General features: G+C 36.4%; 1 protein-coding gene across 1 annotated transcript in view; it reads right to left on the bottom strand.

The window, feature by feature from the left end:
* Positions 1 to 686: 686 nt before the first annotated feature.
* The window catches only part of RNF217 (ring finger protein 217), a 66,801-nt gene continuing 55,464 nt past the window's right edge, over positions 687 to 12,023 (bottom strand). Inside the window, exon 6 of the mRNA XM_032101602.1 lies at positions 687 to 10,162. Coding sequence (XP_031957493.1) covers positions 10,089 to 10,162 — 74 coding nt within the window. The 3' untranslated portion in view covers positions 687 to 10,088. The remainder of the gene's footprint in view (positions 10,163 to 12,023) is intronic.

Raw genomic sequence — 12,023 nt, 5'->3', positions numbered from 1 at the left:
TACCTTGTCTGCCTGTACATGAATGTGCAAGTGCAACTTCATAATTAGGTATGGTGTTTAAAAACCCCCAACACATCAGACAACACATTCCATCAATATTGACAGCTCACCAAGTAAGGAAACTGAACACAGTTCCTTTCCAGAGAAAAGAGGCACCTGCTTCAATTAATGGATTACCTATTTCAAGTTTACAGCTACAGACTGCTTTATCTAAAACCCTATCAAAGTAATAGAGCTTTAGGAAGTAGTCGTAACAAGGGAATGAGAAATTTGGATTCCAGCAATTTTCTCCTCATTGTGTTTGGTTATTTTAAGCTCACATTTTAACATTTCACGAGAAGGTACAATTCTGTGTTGCATATTAAGATGCTTTTAAAAGTGAAACCAGTAGCCAGAGATAACACCACATGACAGGGAGTATTTTACATTAAAATATTCACCACAGTAAACTTTCTTTTTACCTCTGCTTTCATTTTCAGTGTTAAAGCAGTTAAAGACTGAAGTGACTGTAATACAGCGTTTGAGAACACAAAGATTTTGAAGTTTAAATTATTTGGTGTGATTTTTTTTTAGAGATTATATAAATATCATAAAAAGTATTACAGATTTAAGCAAGACTCCTTGGAGATTGTCAGCTATCCTTCATGCATAGAATTGCTTAAATAAAGAGTTAAACATTCAGGCAATTTCATTTTTCTTTTTCAAAACTTTATTAGGTAGACATTACTAGATGACATTGTCAAACCCCTTGTGTGCTAGTGAACGAACTCTACAATGTATGTCTCCCCACAATTAATCAAATCCACTGCCCCCGCCCCCATTTCTGAATATTGATTCTAAGATGGGTGGAGTCCATTCAAATGCTACTTTACATTCTTCCATTTTGTCATGGGGAAGCACTTTTTCAGTCTGTTGCTACAGGGGCTTGGGATGTCAGTGTAAGTGAAAGGAATGCCTTTAAAGGGAAGAAAGTACCATAAGTTTTGTCTTATGAAATTCAGTCGCATATGAACACCAGATTCATCGCAGAGTCTTTTAAAAATTAAACTGCCTACCGTGATTGTATTTAGCAAAGTGAAGCAATACAGAGACATACCTACTACTGAATACTAGTGAGGTAACATTTTGAAAATAAAATTGTTAAAAAATTCACTTACTTTCGAAAGGTCCTGTCCAGCAGGACAAACATTGGCAGAACGCCTTCCCTTGTATCCATGCATGTACATGTGCATATACAACCTGTGTCTACTATAGCTTTTTAAAGAACAAGATTTTAGTTATACATTCATCAGGACAAGTTTAAAGATCAGACATTATTATGGTAGATTCAACAGAAGACTTCAATGAACCATCTTCTAGACCTCCTAAATGAAAAGGCACTCTGAAGAGGGTAGCAAGAAATAATCCTTACAAAACATTGACATGAACTAAAGCAGCCACATGGGTAGCACACTCAACAGTGATTACTGATATACATTTAAAATACCAACTTGAAAGATGAATTATTTGTAAAATATTGCCTAAGACTACTTAATATTTTCATCAAGTTATTACAGCATGAAGACCATTGTTGCAATACTATGCAACAGAAAATACAGAATCAGCTAAATGCAAGACAAAGACAATGGGGAAATTTTATCACCATTTTGGTTGTGTCTGCTGGTTCTAGGAGAGAAAAAATGCATTTAAAGAAATAACTTGTAAAAATAAACAGTAACTCATAAGGTTGAAGGAGTCTTTTGATGGCATCTTCTATTCAATGGATTATAGAAGGACCAAATGTTTAATGCCTAAAAATTTGAGATAATGCTGAAATAGAAATCATTAAGGTATGTAAGAGTGATAATTCACTTACAATTTTATTGCAGTATGGCTCTAAATCAAATTCCCTACCACCAAAAACCTTCAAATATGCAAGCTGAATCCTGACTAAACAGTCACAGTAGTGTTAACAGTAACACTGTGACAGCTAAATTACTAATTCATAACTCCAGGGTGGGGAAAAAAGCCCCTCCCACAGTTCTGAAAAAATCAAGAATCTCAGGAAAAGGTTCAAAGGAATACTCTTCTTATCTTCATTTCTCCTTCTTTCCTTTACAAATTCTCAGTGGAGGAAATTGAACATAGTAAAAGCATTTTATGATAATGAATCTATAATAAATAGACCTTCTAAGCACCATTTTTCTTCTTATCCCCCATTAACTCAATTTCCTTCTGATAATTACCTTTTATACTTCATTGTTTTTTGACAGATAACTGCTACCATAAGCTCATGAAATTCAAGGTAATTTTAGAAAAGTAGCTTAATCCTGACTTCAATTATAGAGTGACAATAGTCATATCAATGTTAGTAAGAACAAACAGGTCCTTTAGTAAATCTAGAAGATAAAGGGCAAAACTCCACTGTTTTCTGGAAAAGGAAGTAAGGAGAAATAAATCCCACAACACCCATTTTGAAGCTATCAGAAGACGGCAACATGAGTAATACTTTTTCAAATCACACTTCCCACCTTGCAGTGAAGGGCTGGGCAGAGATCCCAGAGCTGCGCCATCGTCTCGATTGATGGTTTAGTCCACCCAGATACCACCCCAGAGGAGTTACCAACTTGTATTAACAGAATATGTTAGTTCCAGCTGGATAACACTGAAACGCTCTCAACCTGTTTTTAGTCCCAGCCTAGTTACAGTGCACCTCCATGTGCCATATTCCTTGGTGCCTCCATCTCCAGGAATTAGTGTGAACAAGGCACGTGTGAGCCCCCGAGTTGGCAGGCACACCCACAACAGGCTATGGTCGAACTGAACTTCGGCTGAATTCTCTTCTCCAAAAGGTTGCATTTCTTTCAGTGGCTGAAAACTCATGACTTCTTATGTTGGAGGAGCCAACTTACTCTTAACAACTTAAGATGCATTTCTGCAGAAGTCTGAAGGAAGACAGGAGTCAGGGGAGGGATGGGGACAAAGAGCAAGTTAAAGAAACCTAAGAAATGAGATCATCAGAATTAAAATAAGCATGCTAGATTACTTTTATAATAGGCTAACCTCTTCACTAACATAACATTTGTCAACTTTCTGAGCAAACCAATACTCATTACTTTGGCTTAATGTGACTGTAGGAGTCCATAGAACAGGAATTCCCATATTGCTCTATTGAGGGATATGAACACCTTCCATTTGTTTCACACAATAAGGCACTTACACATTTAAAATTCCTCATTATACAAAACACATTAAATACTGGAATTCAAGTGTTGATTTCATGGGCATTGCCTTCCTCCAGTTTTTATAGCTTCTTAGTTCATCCCATAAATATACTACAAGAAGTTCCAATCGCTGATGCATCTAGCTTGTCTGTTACCCAAATGCAGAACTAGAAATTGCTTTCTTAATGAATCCACAGTGTTTTGGCCAGCACCCCAGCTGTGCCAGAAGCCTGTACACTAAAAAGGATGTGATCTATTGTCTCACTACCCTCACCCCTTGCCGTTCCAATTAAACCTATTTTAAAGGGAACTCTTCACCCTAAAATACACAAAAGAAGCAATGGGGGCAAGGGAAGACTTCTCATTGAACTGTAATGGAATTAAGCTCAGCTTGGACGTGCTCCTCGGAGATAATTATTTCTTTTTTTCAGCACTATTCTCATTTCTACCATAGTGACAAGAATTAACAAATAGCCTAAAATGTTATTTTGTACTCAGATGGTTAGTTATGTAACAAAGATGACTGTGCTGTTTAAGTACATTTTAAAAAATGCAAAATTAAAAGCCCTGAAGAAAAATAGATTTCAGCACCTTGCTTTTAAGTAATGTAAATACAACAAAATTAATCTTTTGCTTATAGCTCAGCAAAGCATTAATGAAGCAACTTATGAGATCACATTTTACAGGTCCAATTTGATCTTCAGCCATTTTCACAAGTCAGTTTCAAATTATGAAATTTAGAAGGAAAAAGAGAGCATTGCAAACAAAGTGTGTAAGAATGGAAACATGGTTAACATTTTGAGATGGTAAACAGTGAAATGTAAATCTACCCCTGTCCTTGCGATTTCTGGACACAAAGCAGCAGGATGCAAATTGATATGAAAAACTCTTAAGAGTGCATTTTTTTATGCAAAAACATGGTCCATGACTAAAGACTGAATCCATCTGCTCATCCAGAGCTTGCATAAAGCAAGATGTTTTCTGACTGCATCAGAAGTTTTACAGGACAGGTTTAAAATACCTGAACAGCTTCTCTGGATTCTGTAACTATATTTCCTTCTAAAAATGAGGTAAACGTGGCGTTGTGTTAGTAACATCATGCTCAGTAACAGTAAGTTAAAAATTTCAAAAATACTGTTTTCAGTCTGACAAATTTTCAACAAGGTGAACACTGAATGGGGTTGGCATGCAACTGTGTTTAAGATATGTGCAAAATTCATGTTTATGCTAAACAAATATTTTTACACAATAAGCTTCTCTTCTCACTTTGATCCATCCAAAACAGTTCAGATTAATTTTTCATGTTTTGATAAGCCAAATAAGCACCAAAAAAAGTCTTCTTTTGCACAATATGCATATTTTAATAAATGCATCACTACTGTAACTATTGTTTTAAACAGACAGTTTTATAAATAAACAGCTGGAATTGTGTTTCAAAATGTATGTATTTATTATTTTGCTATGGAGTAAATGAATCTTATTACACATTTTTATCTTTGAAATCAGAGCATGCACTCTAGATCAGTTTTCATTTCCCTACCTTATGGCAATTCACTATTAGGCCAAGAGAAGAGAAGCATCAGTGATTAATTGCCTAATGTGTACAGTCTATTCCTTACTGCAGAGAGAACATATGGATCCTGAACTCTTATGCACAGAAAGGTGACGAAGAATCAGCTAGGAAGATTCAGTCTGCAAGCAACTGCATTTGTTAGTTTTATTACAAAAATGTTTTGGGGTACCGCTCAAGCTGTAACACCAGTGAAAACACCGCTTGTGTTCAATCAAATCAAGGCTCAGCTGCTTTTTCATGAAACAGCAGCAAGCTAAACTACCAAACAGATCAGCAACATAACTTTTTAGATGTTGTGTATCCTCAAGTTTATGTGTTAAGTCCTAAGAATACTGAGCAGCTGCAATTCCAATTCTTACAGTGTGCTGCTATTTGTTACACTGAAGAAAGCAGGATTTGAAGAAATGTTATTTAACCCTGTCTTTGGGTGTTGCTTCTAATTTTATTACTGACTTCAAAACATTAAGGTTTCTTTATTATATTAAAAGCTAGTATCCCTTCTCCTGACAATCTGCTCTAATGAGAACACTGTTTGGAAAATCTTCCCAACTCCTTCCCTCTCCTGCACTTACTAAACACATTGGCATCATTGTGTGAATGGGAAGAGCGGCTCCATAGTAGTTTGCACTTCTTAGGAAGTGAACCAGGTTTTCAATGGCTATCAACACGCTTCCAGATGTTTTCATCAAAGTATTTGTGACCAAATTCCACACTGACATAAAAACAGTTTTCTCTGGTTTAATTGGGCTGTGACTGATGTCAGAAATGAAGCTGACTTACTGCAACTATAAGGTTTAAAAATGAAAAGAAAGTAAAAAATTATCCAATATTTTCCTCATGTAGGATTCTTTCCATCAGCAGTGATCTAATATAGATTATAACAGTAACAGCAATCCATGGTTCTTATCCACAACTTGAACCTGCACAATTAGCATACCAAAAATTATGATGTAAGGTTTGCTCAAGAAACAAAATACCACAACTAAATTAAAAGAGCTAGCAAATCAACCAAGAGTCTGCACAGCAAACTATTTGGCCATTGAATATTAAACAGTTTCTCAGATCTAACTGGCATTAGAAACCATTCCATCACCAGTGAATTTGTATCCTCTGGGAGAATTACTGCCCCACCTACATACCATTTAACATCACACAAGCTGTGACAGTCTTTGGAAGAGCAAAAAGCCTCTTGGCTAAAAAGAATACCTGATGGTGATCCAAAATGCTTTCTAGTTAAAATTGGCAATAGACCCTGCAAATTAATATTTTTTAATAAAGTAAAACTTTTATAATGAATAAATAGGTGTAAATTACAAAAACCCCTAACACACCAGGAAGAGTTATGAAGTCAGCATTAGTAACATCAAAACCAAACAAAATCTTCCCTTACACATTTGCACTGCCTCAAAGGAAGATAACAGATCACTTGAAGTGCACTGTACTTTAAAGACACTGAACAGGTATGAATATGCTGTTTATTACAGAGGTGGTGGGAAATGAAGACTCACTGACTTTTTTGTACAGAACTAAACCTGATGGGTCAAGCTCAGCACAAGGCTACTAGGAGAATTGCTTTTCTGCCTCTTGCTTGTATTTCCACTCAGCTTATTACTCTCACTAGCTAATAGACTGACACAAGGAAAAGCACAATTATTTTCCAGTCACAAGCTCCTGGATATATTCTGCACATATACCTAACAGTCCCACAAGACTCAGCATGATCCTGCTGCTGACATGGCTGAGTAGCCCTGGAACTCAACCCCATTAATGAAACACAACTAAATTCTGCATAGTGGAGAAAGGGAGAGTGGCCCTTGCGGGGTGGCGTGTCCAGCCAGCCCTCCCAGCAGGAGCAGGATGGGCGCACAAAGCCATGGTACCACAGGCAGGGCCCCAGCTCTGACTGCACGCCTGCAAGCAGGGCTGAGCTTGGGCAAATCCAACCCAGGCAAGCTTGAAAAAGAAGGCTAGTGTAGAATAGACTCAAAAAATTCCTAGTCTGAACACAGGTACTGATGAGCAACAACTTTGCACAAGGATAAATAATTTTAAATATTAACTGTGGTGAAAGCAAACACAATGACCAGTGATGATCAGCATACAGTAGTGTGAAATCTGCCTTAGCAGGTTTATCTAGCTGCCTGATGAAGTTTTCTGCTAATAAAGATGGAGTAGAACAGCCTGATGGTTTCTTTAGAGTAGTTACAAAAAACAACACACGTAATAAAAACATCCTTGAATTTCCTTATAAAGTTCATTCCATTTCTTTCAAATGAATAAATTAAATGACATGCTTTTAAAACAAATGACATTGCTTTGATATCTATAAGATTTGCTGTGATGAGTTGTTTAAAGGCTAATGTTTAACCAAATGAAGCTTTGTACTGAGCTACTTCTCATGCTTTAGTAGGTTATGTTATATAATATTGATAAAAAATGTATTTATGTACTTTTCAAGTGGGAATATTTTTATACTGATGGAAAAAGACTTCCATATCCCTATTCTGCCTGGCTCTTGAAGGTTTATCCTGTTCTGTAGAAAAGCAAAGATTATTGTAATTCCTTTTTTTTTTGCCTACAGAAAAAGCACAATCAGACTCACTCATCTTTACAAGGTCAAAGATGTCTCTTTTTGCTCTGTATAGAAAATGAAAAACCATTTCCCTTTGATTTCATCTGTTCTGATAAAATCAAAATGGCCTAGCTTAAATGATAATGTATGAGCTGAGCTGTATTTTCCTTTTCTCCATCCACAAGGACATGCTTTCTGAATATTAAGTAAGTGCAGATCTATTATCTTCCTTTTTATGCTCTTTATTCTAGTATCTTAGTTTCAGATCTTACTGAACTCTAGTTAAAAACTGAAAACGGCAAACATGGAAGAGTGAAAACAGCTACAAAGACTGTAAGAATATCTCACACATTTATACAGAACCAGGAAAAGAAAGGAAATTAATCTACTGTGTAGTTAATTACAGATAATCTCAAGTACTAAAATATTCTCAAGTGGAATAATTTGACACCATGTTATAGACTGCGTTGCAAACCCAAATCTATCTATATATATATCTTGCTCTCTGAGGTCTGAAGGTTTTTCTAAATAATACAAAAATATCTTCATTATTTGACATTTAAAGAGAGGAATAAAAATCCCTGAGTAAGCCAAAGACAACTGATATGTATAGCCTCAGAAAACACACTCAAAACCAAGACCAATTTTAAGGCAGCTTCCAACTTCAGACAGAACACAAATAGAAAACTGGTGTCTCAGAAGAAAGTAAGTCTAATTAACAGGCAGATTTGCATTGACAATAGGCTTTGAATTTTATTTCTAAATGTCATTGCTTCCCTTCTTAATTTGCAAATCTTTGAAAAGTACTATTTTTACTGTTAGGATAACAGGGCCAACCTGCCCTTAAATTCAAATGGAAATTATTAAATAGTTATTGACTACTATGGTGTGGTTGTACACACTTTCAAAAAGAAAAATGCAAGAAAACAAAACCAGAAGCTGACAGAAAACAAGCATACTAGCCAGCTATGGTAAGCTGATATTTGTGTTTCCAGGTAAATAGAAGTCATCAGCTTCTTCCACTGAGGCTTCGAAGTCAAAGTGAGTATCTTATAACAGTATTATGTTGGTGGGGCAGAATACTATTTGCTTAAAAATTACAACTAGATTCAGATTTAACAACAATTTTCAAAGAAAGTGGTACAAAGTACATCCTCTTAATGATACATTATTTGCAAGCCTAAATTTTGAAGCCTGTAGACTTTAAGGACGTTTCCCATCTTCCTGCTTCCCCCTTTCCCCATACATACACAAACATATATATAAATATGTCTTCAAACACACACACACTGAAAAAGAGTACCTTCACAGTACAAATCCAATCTTTTTTAAGATTAGCTTGTATTTTTACAGTATAAAGTAGATATTTTTCTTATTCAGTTCCTTTCTTTATTGTTTCAGTGTTCTGCCTAAACAAAATTTATTCTAGTTTTTAGAGTTATATTTGTATGATAAATTTGGATTAAAATTAAAGGTGTAAAAATTCTCAGTAGCTGATTCCTTTTGCTGAATTACATTGCTGTTGTGGTGATGCACTGAGAAAGAGGTTTGGTAGCAAACAGTGGAACTTAAGAAAAAAAGAGCAAAGAGAGCTATTCTCTTCAGAACTGTCATGCGCCAGGAAGAGCAACACTGGAAGCAGAAAGTAAGAATGAAGTGGTCTCCTAAGAATTTATGATTACTCCCCTTACCCTGGATTCACAGATTTTCCTCATGAGACATCAGTGGCTACTCCAAGACTTACATAGTAGTAGCCTACTCAAAGGAACAAACAAACAAAATGTGCTATTTAGGTTATAAAATTTCATCAAGTCAATCTTCACACAGGTAGTGTGTAGCATGTGTATCATATTCCAAGTCAGAATAAAAGAGCAGGCTTCCATCTTCCCTGCAAACACACTTCAGGGACATCTTGGGACAGATTAGGCCACTGACACATCTCGTTATCTAAACCCCTCAAATCTTTTCTGTACTGCGAGAATTTAAAAATGAAGTCCTGTTGTAACAAATCTTGTCACACCCCCTGCCATTAATATTAATAGACTGCCATAAATAATTTACTGAAGTGAAACCAATCACTACATTCTTAAATATCACGGCGCTTCAGTACTAAGGGTATTTCCCTCTGAGGCACTGCAGTCTGGCGGTGGCAATGTGCGCTCCACTAGCAGGAGGACTCAGAAGATAACCAGCTGTCGTGCTCTGGCATGTGATGGGGTTTTGGTATGCTGAACAGAATGCTGTGTGATGGAAGTTATTTACAGAAGTAGTTTTTAATACCAAAAGTAGTATGCTCAGTATACAGTAAAGAGTCCAAACACTTCTAAGCATTTCCCCCTTAAAGGCTGACACTGAAGTTAAATGAGCACATGTTAGCAGTTAAATTCTTTCTTCACAGGCCAAATCGGTAGTAGAATTGTGGCTACAATACAGACTTGGATTGTCTGGTTCAGAAACTTAGACTCAAAAAAACCCCTCCAAAGTAATAACTAAAAAAAAACAAAACCAAAAACATTTAAAAAGCAGCAGTCAGGGGGCCCATCTTGTTGAGAGTGCACCAGAGCAAAGAGGCTTTCTGGTCTGCAGTAGTGTTTTCAGCTGAGGGAAGATGGCAGGAGAGCCCCCATTCTTCTTCCAGGGCGGTGGCTTTGATGCTGTAACCAGCAAGGTATTGCTCTGTTGCACAAAACACGGATAGCCCTTGCAGGACCAGCTCAGTTCAGGCGAGTAATGTCCATCCTCACCAGGGCATACCTGTCCGTGACCTTTTCCTCTGCTTTTTACAAAGGCAATAGATAGGAAACACAAATAAACCTGCCAAAAGAAGGAAACATGAAAAGAAACATAATTAAATGCAATCCTTTGTGCATGTATTGTGTTCTTTCGATATACCTATCCAGATGGAGCTTTTCACATCTCAGGAGACTTTAGACCAGGCATTTGGACAAGCAGAAAAAAATACTAGCCTGCAACAAACAGTGTCTTTGATAATGAGTTAAGCTACACTTACTCTTCCCTTTACAACAAATTCCTGCTAACCCTACACTCATCTCTGACAAATTAATTTCTGAACCATGCTGTCTGGTGTAAGCACTCTGGAAATTCTTAGATCTAAATTCAAAGCTGTTGTAACTAAACTAGTTTTCAATTAGATTCACATGCAATAGAGACAGCACATTATAGTTTTACATTTTATTTATTTTTACAAACGTCCTCATCTACTGTGAAGGAATACCAAATGTTTATACTTGAATAATACCAAGTGTTTATCCTTGCTTGGACAGGGAACTATTTATTCTTACAACTCTTGAGAGAAAGAAAGCTGTAAAAACAAAAATAAATATATCACATTTATTCAGGTGAAAAATAGTTTGTAGTCTCTCAAACCCAAATGAGAAGCATCTTCCCCTTTCTCTTGCCACCAGCTGACTGAAATGGCCAAAGATTTTTCTTTTCAGACACCACTACAGTAACAACATAGAACAAAAGACTACTACAATCACAGGGTTCTTGCTTTGCTCAATAGCCTTGTCAATGGTGCAGTATAGTTTTCAGCTATGTAACTGAGATAACTTGAATAGTGGTTGGCAGCAAATATTGCTGTAATTACCTCAAAACCAAAACTTTTCTATCAATAATCAATGTTTTTGGAACTGCTCATACTGCTGCCATTGATTGTATCTTATCCAGCCAAGCCTAGGACGGGATTTCAATGGCATTCTGATTATTACTGTAAATATTGTTACTGTATTACTGCAAAACCCTCTTAATTTTTAGCATATAAAAAAAAAAGTGTTTTTTTCCCCACCATAGATTATACCAGACTGCAGACCAAAATAAGCTTTACTGGCATTAAGGAGTCTTTATTGTTTATAATTTTGGCATAAAAATGCTATTGAATAAATATTTAAGATAGACATCACTCACTCTCTTCAGCGAAGATAGTTGGTCTAAATACAGAAATTAACAGTAATATTCCTTATTTGGCCAGATGTAGTCTAGAAAAGCTGTAATAGTATTTTAGGTATAGGTTGATTGGTTATTTGCAACCTTATTAACATAACTATCCTAGTGTATTTTGGCTTTATTACATGAAAATAAAGGAGCCACATCCCAATATACCTCAGGGCTGGGCACACACTGCAAATTTTCAGTGGAGTGAGCAGTTTGATGAAGAGCTGTGAAGCAGCATGATCCCTGAATGACATATTGCTGCCAACATGAAGAATGGATATGCACTCACATGAGCAAAATTATACCTTATTGTCACAACTAATCTCCTTTCTGCGGGGAAAACTCAACTAAGGCAGGCAAAGAGCAGCTTTGCTAAAATATCCGTCCCCACGTTAATACAACCACATTAACAGGGCTTTGATACTGTAATCAAATGAGTTCACAGTACCAGTTTTTGGGATGGAATACCATTTGGCAGCCTTTGCACTGGATCATATTTTGAGACTGACTCATCTCAATTTGCTGCTTTGTTGATGTTGCATCTTCAAGCTGGTGAGCTCTTGAGACTAGGCCTTAGTTCCCCAAAAATCTTGTCATACACATGGCCAAGATCTTAAAATTGTGATTCAAGGGGGTGATTAAAGGCTGGGTCCAAGTTAGTCAGCCCCCAGGATTACATTTAAGTTACTCTAGAGGTTTTACTAGTTTATTTACACCAGTT

The sequence above is a fragment of the Corvus moneduloides genome, chromosome 3, assembly GCF_009650955.1.
Source record: "Corvus moneduloides isolate bCorMon1 chromosome 3, bCorMon1.pri, whole genome shotgun sequence".
Lineage (NCBI taxonomy): Eukaryota > Metazoa > Chordata > Aves > Passeriformes > Corvidae > Corvus > Corvus moneduloides.
The sequence above is the reverse complement of the archived record's forward strand: the minus strand, read 5'-3'. Positions and strand labels throughout refer to the sequence as shown.